The following is a 24,408-nucleotide window of genomic DNA, read 5'->3' as shown; positions in this document are numbered from 1 at the left end:
ATTAAAAAAATAAATTAGAATAGTGAGTTCTTAAATAAGAATTGGGGTCTTTGGATTTCTCAAACACATTGCTGCTTTGCTGATTTTCTTTTGTATCTTGTGTAGCAAACCTATTCTTGATCAACTCTGTTTTCTAACAAATGACATAATTTTTGATGATTGTTGCTTCATTTTATAATGTTAGATTTGGAATTGCTAAGTTCCATTCTTCCTTAGTTGTTTTTTTCATTTATTTCTCTTGAGATTCATGAGCTTTTGTACCTTAGATAAATTTTGTGGTTTTTTTCTAGATTTACAAAGCCATTCTTTTGGTAGTATGACTGATATAACACTGAATAAATTAATTTGGGTGGTATTATACTTTTTCTTTTATTGGCATGACCTAATCATGAGCAATTAATGTTTTTCCCAATTACTTGTTTGCTTTATTTCTGTAAAGAATGTTCTGCGGTTGTATTTTAAAAGTTTATGAGTAGGGCAACTAGGTGGTGCAGTGGATAGAGCCCAGGCCCTGGATTCAGGAGGACCTGAGTTCAAATCCGGGCTCAGACACTTGACACTTCCTAGCTGTGTGACTCTGGGGAACTCACTTAACCCCCATTGCCCCGCAAAAAAAAAAAAAAATTTTATGAGTCTTGGTAGATAGACTCCTGAATATTTCATACATTTCATATTTCATACATTTCATATTTCATACATTTTGTATTTATATGAGATAACTGCATTCTGTGGTTATTTTGAATTAAATTTCTTTTTTTCCTTCTTTTATAAATTCTTCCTGCTGCATTCTGTTGGTAATATACAGACATACTACATATTTATGTCAAATCTCAATTTATGAAAGGGATAAAAAGACAACAATAATAATACTAGCTCACATTAAGGTTTGCTAAGTGTTTCATATCAATTATCTCATTTGATTCTCACAATGATGGACAACAACTACCCTGAGGTAGGTGTTATTATTACTTTCATTGTTAACAGTAGGGAAAATGAACCTCCAAATGATTAAGCGATTTATTCCAAGTAAATGAATATTTGCTACAAGCTTCAAACTCAGTTCTTCCTACCTCCCAGTTAGTGCTGTACCCATGACATCATGCTTAAAGTTACACAAGTTTCTATGTGGAAAAGATGAGATTAAATTGTATATTTTCTGATTTTAAATCTGGTGCTCCTTAGAGCATAGGGATATGAGAAGTCTGACTGTCAGAGTCCACAGGGCAGAGGAATGAGTGTTATTCTTTTGCAATAAGAAGGCACTCAAAATACTGAGTTTGTTGATGGGATTCATGCAAATCTCTCTGGATTTTAGGTCAAAACAGCCACCAGGCAGTAGTTAGCAGCTGGGAGGAGTTCAGGAATGTGCTTGACTTCCTAATATTGGAATGAGTCATTATCAAGAGAATCTTATTCCTTCTCTTTATTCCCATGACCACCAAGAAATGTGAGCTTTTATCTCCTCACAGGTGGAATATTCTCATAGTCTCCTCAGTGTTGCCTTGGCAATATTCTCTTTCCAAGGTTCCCCTTTCTCTTAAAAAGCATCTGAATTATGCCACTACCTGAAGTTCTGAACCAGATAGAGATACATAAACTCTCTCAAAGGACCATTGTAACAAGGAAATGCAACAAATATGAAGTCCCGCCTATGTCCAATATACTGCTGGACTTGATGAGGATAGGATGTGATAAATAACACAATGTAGGCACACAGTGTAGTAGAAGTTGAGGAGGAAGTTTATTGCCCACTGCTACCTAGAGATAGCCATTTCTCTCACTTGTTGGCAGGGAGCTGTCCAGCTGAATACCGTTTAGGGGAAGCTAGAGGGAAGATCTACCTCACACACAGGCATTAAAAGAAAAAAAAAATCTGAACTAGCATGTAAGTCATATATGTGACAAAACCTGTAAGTGTTGGTTAAATTTGGATTCTCCCTTTCCTCCTGATATTTGGCAAGTCAGCTTGATTGTACATCATGTTATGACTATCACTTTTGGTTAATTTGTACCAGACTGAAGTAAGGAATAAACCACATAGAGATATTATTCTATGACCATGGGCAATGAGCAAAGATGGAGGAATAATTGCTATGTGGACACAGGAGTTCGTTGCAGCTGCTGTCACAGTTATTTGTTGTGCCTCTTCCATGCACCCAGTTATCATCAAGGGTATAGAAGCTGAAAGAAGAGATAACTGCTTGATCACATGGTCAGAATGCCTATTCCTACTTGTATACCAGGGGAGTTGTTTGCAGCAGGATTCAGTGTGTTTTTGAAAGCCAAGGCTTCAAAAAGAGTAGGATGATTTTGCATCCCTAGTGAATCTTTAGAGTCCACAGCTATCCAGGAGTCCTTTTTATTGCCTCTTTATTGGTAGGCATTTGACATGTCCACCTACTAGCCAAGGAAGCCAAAATTCCTCTGGCTGACATTCTTCAAATTTATGTTTCATTTTCAGAAAGGAAGGTTCTACCCTGAGGCCATTCAGAACTCTCTATGGTCACTTAAAGAGGCAGTGATGAAATAGAATTCCTTCTATTAGTGAGCATGGGACTGGTAACATTTGATTTTGCTTCTTTTTCCATTCTCAAGATCCATACCTAGACAAATTAGCATTTCATCACAGCAGAGGGGTATTGATTCGGCACAGAATGTGTAGCGTTGTTTAGCATTCTGTTCAGTGCCTGAAGCCCTTTAGGACCAGACCTCTTTCATGACTATGGCCAACATCACTTCTTTTTAATGGCCAATATTTTGGCAAACATATAATACCATGTTTTCTGCCTCACTTGATACTAACAATCAAATGATCAATGAAACAAACCCTCTCTGTTGTTTTGTCTACCAAAGAATCTTTGATGATTTTAATTATAGCTCAATATTATCTCCACTATATGATATAGGAGGTCTTCTTCCATAAAATGAAAGATTGAACTGATGGAATATTGTCATCTATGTCATTACTTCACTGCCCCAAGTAGACTGTGGCTAGGCCATTCTTTGTTGGAGAACTGCCCAGTCTTCAGAAGACTCTAAGGCAGCAACTGGTAGCCAGAGAGAAGGAAAGTCAATCAATACCAGAAGAAGAGAAAACAAAGAAGTACTGGGAGATGCAGAAAGAATTATTTTTTAAGCCATAAGATATAACTTTGATAGTAAACATTTTGCAGATCAGTGTTGGCCCATGTGGCAGTAGTGTGTGATATGTGGCCTTATAAAATCACCAAAGGAATAATGATATTAAAAAGAACTTTCACAGTTTATCTTGGTATTCACTGCAAAACACTTTTGGATCTTCCCAAAGTCAAAGCTTCCTCTTCTCTTCCTATTAATTCTAAATCTCTCCTACTGTTTATACACACACACACACACACACACACACACACACACACACACACACACACACACACATATAGTATTGGACCAGCTTAATGGTTTGTCCATCCACCTGCATTTCATAGTCTGGATAAGAGTCAGTAAACAATGGCCCAAATCCCAAATGAGGTCCACTTCCTGCTTTTGTACAATAAATATAATAAATTTTATTTTAAAATATAAAACCATTCTTAGCTTATAGGCCATACAAAAACAGGCAGTGGGTCAGATTTGGCCTTTGAATTGTAGTTTACTAGGTCCTGCTCTGGACAATAGGCAAATTTTATCCATTTTGTTTTTCCTGTGTAGACTGCTCAATTCTTTTGAAGGCTGTGGTTCTTCATTATGAGCCTTTGTAATGCTGTAGGGCTTGATTCAATTGCCATCCTATCATCCGCAAGCAGCAGAACATGGAGAACTTCATCATCCTTTAGAGAAGACCTCTGAGTAAGGAGCATATAGCTCTCTGTTTTAAGTCTCCCTTGATATTGATAATTACTGAAATAAGGTATAATATATAATAAGGTGTCCCATCTACCAAGGTGCATTGCATGATTTTAAACTATGCAGAAGAGATACCTTGCTGAATGAAAGCTCATTAGACTTTTACTCAACTAAATCAAATGCTTTTTCTATAAGACTGGAATTGGGGCAGCTAGGTGGTGCAGTGGATAGAGTACCTGAGTTCAAATCCAGCCTCAGACACTTAACACTTACTAGCTGTGTGACCCTGGGTAGGCCACTTAACCCCAATTGCCTCACTAAAAATAAAATAAAATAAAATAATAAGACTGGAATTTCTGTACCACTCAGTCAGTTGATCAACTGTTTTAAAAGAAAAAATTCTGTTGTAGAATGTCATTTTCAAATCATGTCTCTTTCCTTTTCATATTTAAATCAACAATACCCTGGATGTCGGTGGAGATTGGTCTCATAAAGATTTTAGAGATTTGAGAATGTTGACACATGGGTTAGTAGTTATTGTTGTAGTATTCATCTTTCTCTAGGCAAATCATCTGTGATTTTTCTCCATAATCATTTAGTATCTTCCTTGCTTTCAGATAGCTTGAGAATCAGTTCCTGAGTACCCTCAAAGTTGTATCATCTCATTTCTAGATTTCTTCCATATATTTGGTCTGCTTCAGTGACCTTCTTATCTTTATTTTCTCCAGTGCCATTTCTACAGCTTCATTTAGAACATTATGAAAAGTGCACAGAATTATCTCGTAATAACTCTCAGATTTTAGTAATTCTGTTTTTGGTAGATGAGAGAGACTGAATGACCTGACCACAGTAAGACAGTTAGTAGGCATCATAGCCAAGACTGAAATAAAAGTCTTCTGAATCTAAGACCAATGTACTTTCTGGTATATCATTTTAGTACTTTTTTAGTTGTGTTTGATCTGTGGTGTTATTGTTGAGTCATTTCAGTCATGTCTGACTGTTCATGACTCCATTTGGAATTTTCCTGGCAAAAATACCATAGTAGTTTATCATTTCCTTTTCTAGCTCATTTTATGGATGAGGGAACTGAGGCAAACCAGGTTAAGTGACTTGCCCAGGGCAACACAGCTAGAAATGTTTGAAGCTGGATATGAACTCAGGAAGATGAGTTTTCCTGACTCCAGTCCTGGCATTCTATCCACTGCCCCACTTAGCTGCCCTCTGATATAGCATACCAGCTTTGTAAGGTTCACAAGTTCAAGTATTCATGAACAGACCAACAGCAGACAGAGGCATTCTAGGACACAGGATAAGCAGAAAACATCTATACTTTGCTTTGCCACTAGCAAATTTTATGATCTTGGGCATGTCATATGCCATCTCTATGTCTCTCTTTGCTCATCCATAACAACAAATATTTATCTGTAAATGGGGTTTTTTGTCATTAACAGATGAACTTACCAGAATTACCAGAAATAAATGGAAAGTCAAATTATATGGGCATTGACGTATGAGAAAGCATGGAATAGTGTAAAGGGTCCCACAACTATAGAAAGTATTGTTATTTCCTAATAATACACACACACACACACACACACACACACACACACACACACTTATCTTATCATCTCCCTACTTAAAAGAGATGTTAAGTGACTTTCCCAAAGTCACAAATGTAGTTAGTAGCAGAATCAAGATTCAAACTCAGATCCTGTGACTCAATTCAGTCCTCTTTTTGCCATACCATTCTGCTTCTAAGTCATGCAGTTAGTAAGTAACAGAAATTATATTTGAACCCAAGTCCTTTCATTCTAGGGCCCAATTTGTTTTCTACTAGAAATCTTCTTCTTTTACAAATGAGGGAAGGGTGCCCCAAAGAGAAACAAATTCTGTAGTATCTTATACTTTATAAAGCATTTTGCTCATAACAATAATGCAAGACAGAGTACAAGTCTTATTGTCTCTGTTTGATAGATAAGGATGACTCAGGATAAGGCTGGACCTTGGGGCAGGATGCAAAAATGGGAATCCCATAGCTCACACTTAATAAATGTTTATTAACCATTGAATATTTATGGGAGAGTCACAGAAGAAGGCAAGCAGAAAGAAGGTAAGTCCAGAGTCATGAAGAACCTTACAATACCAATAACAATAGTTTATATTAAAAAAAAAATACCTTTGTCAAAAGTACTACTACTGGGGCAGCTAGGTGGCGCAGTGGATAGAGCACTGGCCCTGAAGTCCTGAGTTCAAATCTGGCCTCAGACACTTAACACTAGCTGTGTGACCCTGGGCAAGTCACTTAACCCCAATTGCCTCACTTAAAAAAAAAAAAGTGCTACTACTTAAGTCTAGAAAGGATGCTAAAGGCTATCTAATCTCTTTTCCTATATCCCATTATTCCCTATATTCCTAATTTATTTTCTGCCATGTCATATTTTTAAAACAATCTTAGGTCTAGAGTCAGAAAGTGACTTGCTCAAAGTCACATGACAAATCAGTGGCAAGGGTGGGAACAGAGCTCACATATCCTGGTCCGTGTTCAGTGTTCTTTTCATTTTGCTATGCAGCCCCTGCTTGAATACTTCTCATGACAGAGAACTCACTATCAAGCAATGCAGTCCCTCTTTTGTTGGACTTGCCCAAGATCACTCAGCTAGTTAGTAGTAGATGTGCTCTGTGACTATTTCTGCAAGCTTCCCAGGGCTGTTTTAATTCCTTGGGCCTGATGATAGAGGCAAGAAAATATAGGTTTAATATATTTGTTTCCTTTCCCTCCACCACCGTGCCCCTGCATCTTTTTCCCCAGAAGGCAGGCTGCTGAGACAATAGCCTTAGCTGGATTAAGTGAGATGAACCACAGCAGCCTCCATCTCTCTGCCCAGGAGCCGGGATATCAAATGCAATGAAAGCTAATTAGAATGAGTAAGTCACATCAGTGCCAGTAAGGAATACTTCTATTAGAGTCCCTGCAGATTAGAACCACGTGGGGGTCATTAAATTTTACCTTGCTCTCCTTAGTGTAGGCAACCACTTTATCCTCCTCTTTGGGGTGGAAAATCAGAGTTTCAACAAAGAATGTGATGAGCTGTTTCTGAAAGGTGGCTCCTTCATCAGTGCTCAGGAAAAGGCTCTGGTCCCGGTCGTTAAGAGATGAGCTAACAAGAATTATCTGAAACAGAAAGACAAATTACAGGGACATTAAGTTGACAAATCGTCACTAGCAATTCTATGATCTGTCAGTCTTCCTCAGTGTGATTGCTTCTTTCTGTAACCTCTGTCCCTATTTTGAGTTTTACTGAAATCTGTTGAAAATTACAGTGCATATTGAAACCTTATGATGGCCACCATTTTGTTTCAAGATGGTAGAGAGAAGTATGAGGCAGACTTAAGTTTTGTGAAGCATAGAACCACACGAATTTTCACCAGTTAACAACCTCCTTGAAAATCTATTGCTGAGAAGACCAACAGGAAGATGGATAAAACAACACAAAAACACCAACATAATGAGTTGAAACAGAGATCCCCCTTTCTCGTGGCAACCATGTGCTATGCAAAAGTAACTCAACATTGCCTATATTAGGTAACAATGACAAATTTATGTTGTTTTTTTGAAAAAAAATTGACATGATCTATTTATTGAAAACCCTGATTGCAGAGTTTTCAGGCACATATCCTCATGTCCTACCACTAACAAAGTTTTATTAAAATTACTTATTTCTCTCAAAGAATCTTTGGATTAGAAAGGACCTCAAAGGTAACCTAGTACCCTCTCCTAAAATTCCCCCAGTGCCTCCCTGTGGCACGGAGGAAGTCTTAGATCTTCAAAGTCCTTGCCAACAGAGCCTAAACCTTGGCATTTACTGCAGAACTGGGAAGACTTCCAGCACAGGACCAGCAGTGGATTGTTTCTGTCACCCAAGGACCAGCCTAGCTACATTAGGGAAGGCTAACAAGAGGAAAGATGACCACTAGGGGATGAATGGTGATTATTACTTTCAGCCATACCAACACTTAAAGACCATTTTAAAAAGGTCTGCAATCCAGGTAGGGAAGGAAGCACCCACAGTAAAGAAATCACAAACTTATTGATCTACTGATGCAAATTATTGGAAGGTGTAAGGGCTAATGGTTATAGAACACCATTAAGTCACCAAAGTGCTGTAATAGACTAGCTCATTTGAGCCTAATAAAAAACTCTATGTGGTAATTACCATAAGCACCATTATCTCAATCTTTTCCAACTGAAGAAAGTGAGATTCCTTTTAAGTAAGCATGGAGGAGAAGGGAGGAAGTAGAGAGAGGAGAGAAAGGAAAAGAAAGAAACATTTATTAAGTACCCAGTATGTTCCAGGCACTATGCTAAGCACTCTACAAATATCTCATTTAATCCTCAAAATGACCCAGAGAGATGGATGCTGTTATTATCCCCATTTTGTAGCTGAGGAAACTGAGGCAAATGGAGGTTAAGTGACTTGACAAAGGACACACAGATCATAAGTGTCTGAGGCTGGATATGAACTGGTGTCTTCCTGGCTCTAGGCATGGAGTTCTCTGGGTTGTGGAACTTAGCTGCCTTGCTGATGTTTACTGAGCTATATAATTAACATGTCCCTCCAGGAACTCAATTAGTACAAACCAAGGGGGTTGTGTAAGAAACCAGTTTCCAAAATCAACATGGCTCTCACTTGGGAGTGGCAAGAATAGACTTGAAGTTAGAGGGGATAGGGTAAAATACCTGTGGTGACCTTGGAAAAAAGACTTTACCACTCTGGACCTCACCTTTCTTATCTTGAAAAGGAAGGGGTTTGATGATGACTTCTAGAGGTAGCTATGTGTTTCAGTGAATAGACTGGAACTTGGAATCAATGAGTCTTGAATTCAAATCCTATCTCAGACCATACTAGCCATGTGACCTTGTGCAAGTAAATTATCCTCTCTGTGCTCAGTTTCTTCATCTGTGAAATGGGGATAATAATAACAATAATATGGAGATAATAATAACACCCAATAATACCTATTAATAAAATAGGATAATAATAACACCTATTTCAGAGTTGTGAGGATCAAATGAATTTGGAAAGCTCAATGCAAACATTAGAGTGATTTACAAAGGTTATTGTTATTATCATTTATGCCCCTTTCCACTTTAAATCCTATGATTACTATCAGTATTTCATAAAGATAAGGTCATGAGAACACTTTGTAAATCACTTACCTCAAAGCAATCTTGTGAAACAAATACTCCAAGCATTAATATTCCCAATTTAGAGCTGAAGAAATGGAGGTTCAGTAAGCTTATTTGCCTCATCTACCTTCACAGAGGCAGTTAGGACTCAAAACCCAAATGTCTGACCCCAAGTCCCCTGTTCTCTCCTCTATAGCTTTTCCTTCCTGTACCATGGCTCACTGGCTCTCCCTCTGTCCTACCTGAAATCATCCTTGGATAATGATTGAGGGAGGAAGAAAGAATTTATCAGCTTCCCTACAAAGGGAAACATCTGAAACACAAAGTAGGCTCATCAAGAGAAGGGACTAGCTTTAAAGGGGGCAAAATGAGAGCTAGAGAAGAAGGAATTAAAAATAAAAAAGGCAGGTAGGGAAATTTCATGAAAGGAAATTTATGAACATAGGACAGAGTTTGATTATTATGATGAAAAAGAAGAAAAAAGAAAAGGAAAAAAATAAATGATTTGTGATCTGGTTCTTCCACTTAAAGTGTTAGTTATGAGAGGGGAAATTGTCAGATCCTGGCTGGGTGCCTGGGAGGTGTCCCTTTTTCGGGATGAGAACAGGGCTTCAAAAATTGATGGTTACAGGTCTGTTCTAATTGCCTCTGACCACGTTGCACCCTGTACTCTTTACATCTACCTTACCTGTGACACAACATAAAATGGCCTAATGTAAAACACAGAATATCAGAGATGGAGGCAACCTCAGAAGACAGATCACAGCGTGTCAGAGCTGTAAGGGACCTTCTAACATTGAACACAGAATGTTAGAGAGCGAACGAACCTTTCATGTCACATAATTTAATCTCTTCCTTTTTTAGATGAGGAAACAGGCCTAGAAAGAGGAAATTAGAGGCAGAGAGTGAGTTAGTGACTCCCAAATAGAGAGCTCTTTCTCTGAATTTCCTCTGCAGCCTGAGACCCTCTATTTCTCTCTTTGATCTTACTTCATTTGTATATTTACTTGGGATCAATCACCCCCTCTTTTCTAGAGACTCTCAGGCAATTTTCTGATATTATAGTTCCTTCTTTTCTGCTTTGCAATCAATTATCTCTATCCCTTAAATGCACCTGTGATAGGAATGAATGAACTAAATATTAGCCAGATGCCTCGGTAAACAGCACTGAACTTGGTCAAACCACCTGGCACTTGGTAAGCCTATGGGTTCTAAGATCATTGAGGTTCTTTTTGTGTTATGGAATCCTTTAGCAGTCTATTGAAGACTATGATCCCCTTTCTCAGAATGTTCTTTTTTAAAAATCATACTTGAAGGCAACCCTATAGCGGTAAATGAAAGTTAAAATGTATTTTTTTCTAATTTAAATCCATGGGCCCTCTGAAATCTATCAGTGGAAAAGGGTCATTCGACCCTAAATTAAGCATCTGTCCTTTAGGTAATGATGTAATGGAAGATTGTTTTGGAATCTTCTCAGAGTTGTAACAAGGGTTGTGTCATCAGAGCTTTGTTTCATGGTATTTAACTCAAAGGGATCTCAAAGCATTTACAATCTTCACCAAGATAGAAAGGGCAGAGAATAGCACTTAGTTTTCAAGAATAATTTCATAAAACAGGAAGCTATGAGCTCATGTGCCTGGATGAGTTCTTCCCCTGCTGTGTCATTTATTATCTCCCTCAATTTAGGTACAATTTAAATCACCTGTCCTGGGTGTGGTTTGTAGCATTTGTCCCATTAAAAAATTACTTGTAATTACTGAGTCTCAAACAACTAATCTGAGTCTCTTCATCTTTTTCAATATCCTACCCTTGCATACGCCTTGTCTCCTCATATATATTAGATATGATATGAACATTGTGGTATGCTTTCTGACCCACACTATCAGCTGCAGAAGGCCTGCAAGCTTCCTCCTTGAAGCTCCCCTATGCAGCTCTCTCCACAAGAGGGAAAGATCAATTTAAACTCATTCTACATTTTGCTTCTGCCCCCACCTTGATATTCTCAGATCCCCATAAAACATTCCCATTAGAGACCCATATGGACAACTTTGCAGCAGGGGTGTACAGTCTGGAGGGGGGAAGGGGATATAGTATGCCCATTGCATTCTGGGTATCAAATTTGAGAGAAGCTCTTGTGAGAAGGATACAGTGTGGTGTGCTGGAGACAATACCAGATCTGGGATTGGGAAGACTCCCATTCAAGACCACCTCTGATGAATACCAGCTTGGTGACTATGTGACTCATCTGAGCCTCAGTGAACTCTTTAAGTCTACCAGGTAGAGACCGGCTGTTATCTGCCTTGGAGGAGGAAGGTAGGACAAAGGGACTTTCAATACTAAGGAAATATCAGATCCTTGATGTGTTTCCAAATGATTTCCAATTATTTCCAAAACAGGATGGCCAGTCTGGTGAAAACAACCAAAAAACTGGAAATAATGATTTCTTGGGATGGTGGGTGCTAAGAACTAGGGATGGTTAGTCCATACCCTTGTGTCCCATTCAAAGTCAGTGCACTTATCACTGGCTCTCATCAGCTGCCTGATGATCAGGTGGTGCGATGTAAAGAGAGCTCGATGGAAGAGTCAAAAGGTCTTGGTTTCAAATCTCACTTCTGTTGCACACTAGCTGTGTGTGCTGAACAAGTCATTTCCCCTCTTTGAGACTCAGTTTGTCCTCTTATAAAATGGGATGTTTTTGTTTTCTGTTCAGTTGTTTCAGCTGTGTCTGACTCTTCATGACCCCATTTGGGGTTTTCTTGGCAAATATGCTGGGGCAATTTGCCATTTCCTTCTCCAGCTAATTTTACAGATGAGGAAACTGAGGCAAACAGGGTTACATGACTTGCCCAGGGTCACACAGCTAGTAAGAGGCAAGAGGAGTCCCCTCAAAAAGGGGTTGCTGCTGACCTTTGGCAGATGGCATTACTGACTGAAGCATGACCTCCATCTAATGTGAGGATGAAAGAAGTCACTCGGGGTCAAATAGCTAGATACGAAAACTCAAAATTACAAAAATGGACTTGGGGGAAGGGGCTTATTTAAAGGCTATCAGGGTGACATTTACTTCTTTTGTTCTCTCTTAGTAACCGCGGTGCTTTCTCAGATACTTACCTAAAAAAGTGAAATTCTTTTGAAAAGGAAATTGAATGTGTGAAGGTATCATTCAGTGGATGATGTGAATCCAATGAATTTAAATGAACAAATGGGAATCCAATATATTATTTAATCCTAATGAATACCTTAATGAGCTTTCCCCTCTGTCTTTAATTAGCCTGCAAGTAACACAAAGCCACTGTCTGAAGCCAGCCCACCTTAGAAAAGGCAGTGAGCACCTGGATAAATGAGATTGTCCATCCAGACTGACTCCTCCGATAATTTTGACTATCCACGACAAAAGATTATTTATCTCCCTGTTTCAAGCCAGTGCCAGGAGATCTGGCCATGGTACCTTGTTTCTTCTGCTTGAAGAATGGAAATCCGGGTTCTGTTGTCCAGAGTCATCTCAGCAAACCGAGCCAATGAGACCTTTCCAAGCCTGCTCTTCCAGAACAGCCCCCTTTTCTTCATAGACCCCCTTTCTTCAGCTTGGAAGCACTGCCTACATGATACAGACTAAATCAGCTTCCCTGATCACAGCAGCTCAGAGACTACCTTTTGGCTTTCATTATCAAATAAACTTTAAAGTCGAACATTTGTGCCCTGCAGGAAATGCAGTCATTTAAGATTAGGATTGGAGAGTGGTAGTTTTCTAAATGACCCAAGAAACACAATTCTCCCTTAATCTCCCCACCTCCCAGGTTGTTCTTAGAATTATAAAAATTGAGAACTTCAGTGGACTTTAGAAATCACAAAAGTCTTGTGATTTAGATCTGGAAGAACTCTTGGAGGTCATTTAGTTCCACGTATGTGACTACCCTTATTTTACTGAATGGGAAACAGAAGCACAAAGGGGGAATGAATTAGCAATGGTCACACAGCAAGTTGGAGGGGCGGCATTCAAAGACCCAACTTCGGAGTTCAAATCTGAGGCTCTTTTCTGACTCCAAATTCAGTTCTTTCCACTATATAGAAAGATCTAAATGGCAATTTTCTGGGCTTAGTCTTTGCAATTATGATCTTGGGCTATTTTCCCCCTTATCACTGTAAGTGGGAGAAATAAAGGGAGAGAAAAGATGTCAACAGAACAAATGTTAGACAATGACAAAACTTTAATTAAGGCTTGCAGAGGACATGACTTGAGGATTGGGACTAAAACTAATTTTTAGGGTTATATTTATACTGGCTCCTTTCCCTAGATGCACTGATGGTACCTGGGATATCTATCAGGCAGCAGCAATGTAGGGGATAGATTCTGGAGCAAAGAGGGATGGATTTAAGCCCTTAGCTCTGGTGATTATAACTCTGTGACTTTGGGCAAATCCTTTCTACTCTCAGAGAGTCTTCAGTTTTCTCCTCTTTAAATGAAGAAATTCAATGAGATGAATTCTTTGAATCCCTTCCAAATCTAATTTGTATGAATTCATGTAAATAGGCACAAAATTTATTTGCTGGAGATAGCAATGGAAAGAGAGCTGGATGTGGTATTCAAGAAGCTGGGATGGAATCTTGGTTCCATCTGTGTGACCTTAGACGTACTGCATTATGATGTTGAGTCTTGGTCTCTATATGTGTTAAATGTGAATAAGAATAAATACTTAGATTATCAACCTCATAGAAGTGGGTGGAAAATATTGTGTAAACCTTAAAGTGCCATATAACTATGAGCTATTAGTATTAAATAGATTCATCCCAGGTCAAATCAGCTTACCCAAAATATACACCCAAAGCCAGGCAATGCATAATGGAGATGAAGACGATTTGTTGTGGAGTCGGAAATGAAAGGAATAAGCAGGGATTAAGCCTCTATTACCTGCCAGCCACTGTACTATCACTTTATAAATATTATCTCATTTGAGCTTCATAATAATTCTGTGAGATAGGGGCTATTATGCCCCCCATTTTATAGTTGAAAGAATTGGTGGGGCAACTAGGTGGTGCAGTGGATAAAACACCGACCCTGGATTCAGGAGGATGTGAGTTCAAATCTGACCTCAGACACTTGACACTTATTTAACTGTGTGACCCTGGGCAAGTCACTTAACCCTCATTGCCCTGCAAAGAAAGAAAGAAAGAAAGAAAGAAAGAAAGAAAGAAAGAAAGAAAGAAAGAAAGAAAGAAAGAAAGAAAGAAAGAAAGAAAGAAAGAAAGAAAGAAAGAAAGAAAGAAAGAAAGAAAGAAGGAAAGAAAGAAAGAAAGAAAGAAAGAAAGAAAGAAAGAAAGAAAGAAAGAAAGAAAGAAAGAAAGAAAGAAAGAAAGAAAGAAAGAAAGAAAGAAAGAAAGAAAGAAAGAAAGAAATATAGGTCTTAGGAGTTCCCTTTAAAGAAATCTGACAAAAACCATCCAGCCTTTCCTTGACTACCTCCAATGATCTGGGCCACGGTCAGTCCTCTTAACTCTTGTCTAGCCACTAGACTCCGATGACTCCAAAGTAGAGAATAAGGCTGATGACTTTGAGCAGCTCTGCCTCATTTAAACCCAATTCATTCACCCTCGGGATGTCATTGCTCATCTTCAAGAATGAAGGACAAACAACAATCTGTGATTAGTAGTAGGTGTCCCCTGGGGGTCCAATTGGTCACTTCTAGTTAAAGAATGTTACTACACATATGGTGCCTCTTTCCACTTGAGGTATCATACCCTTAAGTATGATGTCATTGATCCTTTTCAAGAATGAAGAATGAACAACTACAACCTCCAATGATGGGGACCTTACTATTTCTCAATAGAGCCCATTCTTTTTGGATAGCTCTTCCTTTCTTTCCCTTTAACTGACTTGGAATTTACCTTTCTGCCCACCATCCATCCTTGTTCTGCCTCTGGGGCCACAGAAAACAATACTAATCTCTCTTATATATAATAGTTTTCAAACATTCAAAGACTTCGAAAGAGCTTTCTTCATATTCCCAAGTGTTCTTTTCCCTAAACATCCCCAACTTTTAAAACCAACTAATACACAGTATCATCATCAACTCATTTTCTATCCTGGTTATTCTTCCCTAGACATGCTCCAATTTGTTAATTTCCTTTCCAAAATGTGCTTCCACAATATGTTGAGCATGGTCTTTTCAGAATACAGCTGCCCTATCACCTTCCTCATACCAGACATAATGCCTTTCTTAATGCAATTGAAAATTCCATTTGATTTTGTGATTGGAAACAAAATAGTCTTGCAGTATGTATTCTTCACATAAACAAACATCCGTATTAGAAAATTATATATAAGTGCCTAAGAGGTAAAAAACAATGATTCATGTGAGGATCAAAGGATATAATAGATGTGGAAGTACTTTCCCCAAATGTGAGTTCTTTGAAAGCAAAAGCTATATTTTTGCATTTCTTTGTATTTCAAATACTTAGCATAATACCTGATACATAGTAAGTAATTAAGAAATGTCTATTGCCTGCCTGACTGATTGGGCATGAGGTGTATTTTCAATGTCCAAAAGACTGCAGTTTGGAAGAGAGATTAATTAGATTCATTTTGCTTATTTCTAGATGGCAGAACTAGAGACAATAGTTACAGGTTGCAAAGAGTCAGATTTTTATTCTGTGCAAGATGGAGCAAGGTGGGAAGTGTGAGACTTTTTTTTTTTTGGTCAGGGCAATGGAGGTTAAGTGACTTGCCCAGGGTCACACAGTTAGTAAGTGTCAAGTGTCTGAGGCTGGATTTGAACTCAGGTACTCCTGAATCCAAGGCCGGTAATTTATCTACTGCACCACCTAGCTGCCCCAAGTGAGAGACTTTTAAAAATGAAAGCTGTTTAAAATGGCCCATCATAGGACTGGGGCTTATCATGTTTGGAGGTCTTCAAGAGGCTGCTGGATCCCTTCTCCAAAAAGCCATAGATGGGATCCAGATACAGATTGGTTCAGATGGCCAACGAAGTCCCTTTCAATTCTAGGATTTTGTATGCTATTAGAGGAAGCTAGGAGGCACAGTACAAGAAAACTCAGGACTGAGAGTCAGGGAAACCTGAATTGGAATCTTGCCTCAGACACCTAGCTGTGTGAACCTAGGAGAGTCACTTCAACCCTTTTAGCCTTAGTTTCCTCATCTGTAAAATGGGGATAATAATAACCCTCACCTCACAGGATTGTTGTGAAGATTAAATGAGATAATAATATAGTGTGCTTTGAATATTTTAAAGCACTATATAAAGGTAGCTATTATTATTTATTTTAAAACTCAAATTTTACCTATTCTATATGTAGTACTATATGACTGTGATAATGTCCTCTTCCTCCTTCTCCTCCTCCTCCTCATTCTGTGAATTTCATTGCTTATGTATTAGAGGATGATTTTGGTTGATACTGAAGTGATTCTAGTTGCAGGTGTGCAAAGTAAATGGGAACTGGTTTTCAGAGGATATTTGTTAAGCCCAGAACAAAACTATTGGAGTTTACCATTTTTATCTTGGCTGAAAGTCCCAGTAAGTCAGGAGTGGTAGCTTTGTACTGAGTAACAGGCCCTCTCTCCCCTGGCTGTGGGAAGTACCATTATGAGACGCAGCCTGAGAAGATTCCTGGAAGAACAGAATGAAATGCTTCTGAGGTGCGCCTGTGGTGCACATGTTTTCCTTTTCTCCCACTCAAACTAACTTATTAATACAACTGCCTGCAGAGTGTGAGGCTAATGATAATAACTTTCTCCCATGTTCTGTACACAGAAAAGCATTCATACGTACTACCTTCTCACAGATGACAATTGGGGGACCCAATGTAAAATGGGATCCAATTATCTTGCATACCTGAGGATGGGCTGTCTTTTTTATCTCAAAATACCAATGTCACTCCTTTAATGTTCCAACCTCCCTATTCCATGCCCCACAGAGGGACTCCACAGGGAATAGCAGAGCTGGCCTCAGGCAAGATGGCAGGCATCTTGGTAAAGCCAAAAGAATACTGGACATGAGGCCTGGAGATCTAGGTTATGGGCTGAATAAGCTTTCCCACTAAATGGATGGTTGCTTTGGACAAGTCAGTCAACATGAATTTATTATAGTCATGCTAGGCATAGTGGATAGAGTGTTGGGCTTTGAGTTGGGATGAACTGAATTCAAATCTGGTCTCAGACACTTCCTAGCTGTGTGACCCTGGGAAAGTCACTTAACCCTGTTTGCCTCAGTTTTCTCACCTGTCCAATGAGCTGGAGAAGGAAATGGCAAACCACTCCAGTATCTTGGCCAAGAAAACCCCAAGAGGAGTCACAAAGACTCAGATGTATCTGAAAAATGACTTAATAACAACAATGTGCTAGGCACTGGGCTAAGAATAAAGGTTACAAAAATGAGTATGACATGTACAAGGCTCAGACTTACAATCTAATAAAGGGGTATGATACATACCCCCAAAGTATGATACAAACAGAATGTGAGGGAAAAAAGGGAAGATTTAGGTGCAGGTATTGGCTTGAGTAGTGGTTTCTTTGACAGTCCTGACCTCTTTGATGGTCATTATACAAGCTATTCCATCTCTCAACTTCCTGCATTTTCTCCAGCTGTCCCCATGTCCAGAATCACCATCATCTCCTGACTTCCCTGGCTTTCTTCATATCTCAGCTAAAATCTCACCTTCTTCAAGAAGCCTTCCCTAATTCATCTTGATGTAAGTGCCTTCCCTCTGATACTATCTCTACTTTACCCTGTATACATCATGCTTGTACATACTGTCTCCTTGCATTAGACTGTTAGATTGTGAGCTCTTTGAGAGCTGGGCCTCTTTTTAAATTTCTTTTTATGTCCTCAGGGCTAAGTACAGTATCTAAGGCATAGTAGGTGCTTGTTGAGTTGTTGACTTATTTGGAAAATTCAGAAGAAGGATGGCTTTGGGGAGAAAAGATAATAAGTTCTGTTTTGGACATATTGAATTTCAGATGCCCACTGAATATCCAGTTCAAAATGGCTAATGGTAGTTTGTGATCCGGCAGGGTCTGGAGCTCAGGAGAGAGACTAAGACTGGATATACAGATCTTGGATTTATCTACATAAAGATTATAATTGGACCTTTAGGAACTGAAGAGGTAAAAAATGAGAGAATGGTCCAAAGACAGTAGCTACCCAATCTTATTAGTCCCCCAGCTGAAGCACTTCCAACTTGACAGAATCCATCAGAATCTGTTCTCTGACATCAAGAAATTGGGGCCAGCTTCATGCCATGATGAGGTACTAAATAAATACACAAAATTAAAAAAAAAAACTTTCAGTAACTATTTCTAGACATCACCAAGAAGATTGTAATTCAATGTTTAACAGCTCTTGGGTTTCATTCAAAAACACTTCAGAAAGAAAGGATTATTTTAGCCTGCCCTTCAACAAGCTTAGCTCTAAAAAGGTTTAATTTCTGTATGAGGGTGAATGGGGGGGAGTATTAATGTCCTCTAGATTTACGTCTTTAATTAAAACTCTATCTCATGCTCTATTATCAGCCATATAGATGTGAAGAGCTATGTAGATGAAACTAACACAAGCCCTTGGAAAGGAATTAGGAAAAGATAAACACAGCAGCCCCCCCTCCTTCTACATCCCAAATTAGAATCCAGCCCTGAGAGTCTTGTAGGAGCTGGTATTAGTCATGAATGATAAAAATAGCTTTCTCACCCAACTCCTCAATGTTGCCTGTACATATATCACGTGGAGATATTCAGAAATGACTCAGAATGGTACAGGCTTTCAGTTTGTAATTGCACCTCTGTAAATGGCCTTTGATTGCCAGGTCAGCCATCATCCACTTGAAAAATAAACAGAAATGCATCTGAAAAAATGTGCACAAAGCGAATTTTTGTAAAGTGAATCCTACTTGTTCTGTGACTTCCATTAAAATGGCAATAGCAATTTCTTGTCATTTCTGATTCAGCTTTGATTTGTGGCAAGTCGTAGGGAAGAACAGACAGCATGGTGAACTGGAACTGGAAGTTTAGTTAGAATCTGGGCTAGCAGGATAGAGATCAAGTTCATAGACAGCAGTGAAGTCAGGAAGGAAAAGGCAGATACCATCACTTTGGAAGATAGCTAAAGCAGGGAGGGGCAAGTAGTTCAGAGAATCAGGGAGGATTACAGAGTGATAGAAATGGAAGTAACTTTGTTAAAGAGAATGTTAGAACTTTCAAATGGGATTAATTATTTACTATTAAGAATGGCTTTTGGGGGCATCGAGGTGATGAAGTGGATAAAGCACTGGCCCTGGATTCAGGAGGATCTAAGTTCAAATCCAGCCTCAGACACTTGATACTTACTAGCTGTGTGATCCTGGGCAAGTCACTTAATCTTCATTACCATGAAAAATAATTACTTTCTTGGAAGGGGATGCTAGGGGAAATATAGATGAGGTAGAAACAAAATATATTTCTAAATTTTACTTTTAAAAAGAATAAGAAGGGATCTTAGAACACAGAATGTCAGTACATCATGAGTTACTGTTAGAGATGGGGCAAACCCCCTGATTTTCTCATCCCAAATCAATTATTTGTAGGTGATACCATGCTGCAATCTCATGTACTAATGAATGGATGTCTTCGATTACAAAACAAAAACAAAAACAACCAAAAACCAAAACATTCCAAGAAAATGGAAGGGCTTCATTGCCAGATACTGAAATTTGGAGGACAGTTCTTAAGGAGTCTTTGTAAATTGTTCTACAGTAAACCACATGGCAGCAATATAAGCCAGAAGAGCCAAGATCCTTTCCAGAAATTAGCCCTATCATCTGCTGATGTAAAGTGCAAGCAAAAACCTCATTCCTGTAATTAAACATTAATTAAAAATTTAGGGAGTCATCTAAGCATAGGTTTAAAAAAGTGGAACAAGAAAAGTTTTTGTCATTTATTCAAAGCAAAATTCTCCAAAGGGAATGGAAACCATTCTTGAATGGAAATAGACATAGAAATTATGGCTAAATGACAAAGTCCATCCAGGGCAACATGCTAATTTGCCAACAATTCTCACTAATTTATTGCAACTTAGACTGATGACAGTGGAAGAAAAAAAACCTTCATTTGTTTTTTACACTCTGTTGCTCTTGGACAAATGATGTTGCTCTTGGAATGATGTCCCCCATTCATAACTAGCTAATTCATATGCTGATATTTAGAGAACTAGCAAATTCACAGTGAGGAAACCCAGCATACAGCAGCTTTCCATTCCAACCCATCCCATGCCACAAGAGACAACTAGGTGGCATAATGGATAGTACTGGGCCTGGAGTCATGATGAATGGAGTTCAAATCTTGTCTCAGATACCCACTATTTGTGTGACCCAGGGAAAATCACTTAATTTCTGTTTGCTTCAGTTTTTCCAATTATAAAACGGATACAATTTAAAAAAACCCTAACTCCTGGAGTAGTTGTGAACTCAAATAAAGGCATATTTCCTTCCTTCCTTCCTTCCTTCCTTCCTTCCTTCCTTCCTTCCTTCCTTCCTTCCTTCCTTCCTTCCTTCCTTCCTTCCTTCCTTACTTCCTTCCTGCCTGCCTGCCTGCCTGCCTTCCATCCAGCCATCTAGACTTCCAACCAGGCCATTTCACCGTCTGCTTGCAACCACTGACCTGCTCTTCCCCACTTGGATCAGCATTTTCCTCCCCAGACCTGAACTATCCCCCCGCCTTTTCTGGAAAACAGACCTACCTTTCCCGTTCAACTTTCCCCTTTATATGTTGCCTGCCTTTTCCATACTTTAAGCTCCCCAAGGTCAGGGACTAGACCTTTTTAAATCTTTTAACTCACAGAGCTTGAAATTTATCTGGCACATAGTAAACCCTCAGTGACTTTGAATTTCAATAATTTGTTTTACAAGGAGAAGCTAGCTAAAGGCTAATGATAAAAACTAATGTCCCATCTTAGCCAGCAGTGTTAAGAAAGTTGGGGCATGGGGTTTTGCAATGACAAAAGGCACTAGATAGCCAGCAGTCCTGGATCCAAGTCCTTGGGCAAGTTATTTTACCTCTTTGATCCTGATAGATGAGAGATGATTGACATATCTTTTAGAAAGTTAATTCATCCTAATGAAAGTAGAACAAGCCTAACTCAAGAGAAAACTAATACAATTCCTGATGAAAGCCAAGAAGATAATGGCAGATGAAATGGGAAGGGTGATATGGGACCACTGGATGCTTGTCAACAATTCAATTCAACAAAAGTCATTAAACTACTAGTTCCAGGAAGGCACCATGCTATAAGCAAAAGTAAGAAAGATAAATACAACACCTGCCCAACCTTCAGAGAGCTTTTATTCGATGAAAGGATATTATGAGCAAAAACTACATTCTTATCATTTCCATTATTCAGCATGTATGTTTCCCTAAGAATTAGCATCCACAGAAAATAGGTTTTGCCTTCTGTGTTGCTGGAAGGTCATAGGCCTCTAATTTGAACCTGCTTAGCTGTGATGGTCTATGGAAGGCAATAGACAAAAGAGTTCCTAAACCACTCATGGGTAATGGCTATTGATAAGTGGTCCCAGACTAGTCTAAGTAGATTCAGTCAGTTTGGCTTAGAAGAGAGGTAGTATGATTGAACCAAAAGATCAAGGGTTTTGGCATCGGAGCAATGGCCTTGAATCTCAGTCCTGGAAATTTCTACCAGTGTCACTTTGGACAACTCACTTCAACTCTCTTGGACTCTAATTATTCATCTGGCTAATGCAGAGCCTTGGGGAAGATGATATTTAAGGTCCCTTTTGGCTTTGGATCATATGAACTCATTTACTCATCTTTTCTGAGGAGAGCTCTCAAATAGAAAATGGTCTCCTTATACTCGTATAGAAAATAAGGATTCTCAAGCAGCCAAGTATGTAACATTTAATAATGCATACCCCAAACTGAATTACAGAACTTACTGTCAAAATGTGGAAAGGTTCTGAATGGTTTTAATTAATGTACTGACAGTTGCAGAGATATCACTAAACACCCTAGAACCTATTTGTAAATTGAATGGGGAGCCACACTTCTTCCCTGTAGTCAAAAGACCGACTTGTAAAACTCTTGTTTGATCAATAGTAACTAAATAAGTCAAACACTTTTCACAACCTATAAAAACAAACCTTCTCCACTATTGTACAGATTTGATTTATTAATGAGGGTATGAGATCGCTTACAACACTTGCAAACTGAGGGCTCACCAGTGATTATTGATGATCTTGATTCTCTGTAGAAGCTTTATAGGGAAGAGGCTTTAATAGCATTTTTGTTCAGTACCACATTGCCGATGATGCTGAAACTGTGTTCTCCCAGGAGCAACTGCACTGAACAGCTGATTCAGTGATAGGTGAATGCATTAATAATGGTTCTTAGAAAATATCTGGTCCAACTCCCACATTACAGAGATGAGGAAACAGAGGCAGAGAGAAGTTAGCTGACTTATTCAAGGCCATACATTTCATAAGTGGAAGAGCCTACTAGAAGGATTCCTCTGACTCCAAATCTAGTACTCTTTCCACTTTTACATGTTTTTACTAAATGCTATATATGAGCAAGATACCATCTTTGAAAATAAAAACAGTGGGGTTACATTAGGCAACAACTTGTGGGATTATTTCTCTTTTGACTAAAGGAATAGTGAGCAGGCAGAAACATCGTAATGATATCACTTCCTCATCAAAATCTGTGAGATATTTTTTTTTCTTCTTTTGCAGGGCAATGAGAATTAAGTGACTTGCCCAGGGTCACACAGCTAGTGTCAAGTGTCTGAGGCCAGATTTGAACTCAGGTCCTCCTGAATCCAGGGCCAGTGCTTTGTCTACTGTACCACCTAGCTTCCCCAAGACTTTTTTTTCTTTTCTTTTTTTCTTTCTTTCTGTTGTTGTTTTTTTTTTTTTTTGGCAGAGCAATGAGGGTTAAGTGATTTGCCCAGGGTCAAATGTCTAAGGCTGGATTTGAACTCAGGTCCTCCTGACTCCAGTGCTGGTACTTTATCCATTGTGCCACCTAGCTGTCCCAAATTCCCTGAGATTTTTATCTGAATTTCTCCTTTGCCTCATTACAACTCTTCCTTGTATCCTTTTTGATACTAACATAAGTTTACACTCTCTGAGCCTTAGCTTTTTCAGCTACACAATGGGGAAATGTAAGCCTGCATTGCCTACTTTACTGCATTATTGTGAAGAAATCACTTGTAAATTTTAAATTGCTATGTAAATATGAGTTATTCTCATACAGTGGTCTGATCTCTTTTCTTCCCAATAGTTTATAAACTTTTAAAGGGCAGTCACTGTGATTTTCCCTTTTTATTTCTAGCACCAAGGACAGGGCCCTGAATTTATCAGTACTGATTGTTTACTGAATTGAATAACAGATACAACTTACTTTATATGGTGTTTTATGATTACTAAGTGACTTACATAGATCACTTCATTTGATCCATATAACAAACTGATAAAGCAGGTAACATAAATGTTACAGAAATTCACATTTTATAGCCTTTTTTTGGTTTCCAAAACAACTAGTCAAAACCCCTCCCTCCACTTTTCCTGCCTTCTTCCCATCAAGGTCAGTAATATGAGTATTATTTCAATAGGTTGACATATAAAGAATCCCAGAGGTTAAATGACAGATCATACAGCTAGTACACAGCAGTGCTCAGACTTGAATTTAGGGCTCCCAGATCCAAATCCAGGCATCTTTCCATAACACTATCTGCATGCTTCGAATTTTCTTAAACAAAATAATTTTTTAAAATTTTACTTCTTATAATGAACTTAAATTAAGCTAAAAAGTATTTTACATGCACACAAAAGAAGACAAAATATGATTCTTTATGAAACTCAATCTCCATTTCATACTGCTTACTTTTTTAAAAGTATATGGTAGGGGGCGGCTAGGTGGCGCAGTGGATAAAGCACCTGCCCTGGACTCAGGAGTTCCTGAATTCAAATCCAGCCTCAGACACTTGACACTTACTGGCCGTGTGACCTTGGGCAAGTCACTTAACCCCAATTGCCCTGCGCAAAAAAACCCCAACAAAAACCAATAAAAGTACATGGTAAATCCCACATGGCAAGTTTAAACTGTTCCGCTTGGTCTGTCCTTCATTCTCTACTTTCTTTTCTGCATTTTAAAAAAAGTTACAATGGCCATACATTTTGGGAGGTGCTCCTCCTCCTCATTCCCCCCTCCCCCTCCAGTTTTGGCAGTCTTAGGAATGAGGAGTACAGTTTTCTGAAATAACTAGCTACTTTTCCTTTGCAAATGTTTGTGAATGGGGGCAAAGCAACATTTGCTATTTTTATTTTTACTATTCCATCCATGCCTTTCAGCCTCCCATTGTAAACACCAACTCTTCTCTATGATGTAGATGCTTGGTATTTAAAGA

The 24,408-nt window shown here is 38.8% G+C and overlaps 1 protein-coding gene across 4 annotated transcripts in view; it reads right to left on the bottom strand.

The window, feature by feature from the left end:
- The window catches only part of SORCS2 (sortilin related VPS10 domain containing receptor 2), a 1,257,082-nt gene that overhangs the window by 242,648 nt on the left and 990,026 nt on the right, over positions 1-24,408 (bottom strand). For all 4 annotated transcript variants that reach the window (XM_043971225.1, XM_043971226.1, XM_043971227.1 and 1 more), the window contains exon 4: positions 6,830-6,994. In XM_043971225.1, the coding sequence (XP_043827160.1) occupies positions 6,830-6,994 (165 nt within the window). The remainder of the gene's footprint in view (positions 1-6,829; positions 6,995-24,408) is intronic.

Source organism: Dromiciops gliroides, chromosome 6 (assembly GCF_019393635.1).
Source record: "Dromiciops gliroides isolate mDroGli1 chromosome 6, mDroGli1.pri, whole genome shotgun sequence".
Taxonomy (NCBI): domain Eukaryota; kingdom Metazoa; phylum Chordata; class Mammalia; order Microbiotheria; family Microbiotheriidae; genus Dromiciops; species Dromiciops gliroides.
The sequence above is the reverse complement of the archived record's forward strand: the minus strand, read 5'-3'. Positions and strand labels throughout refer to the sequence as shown.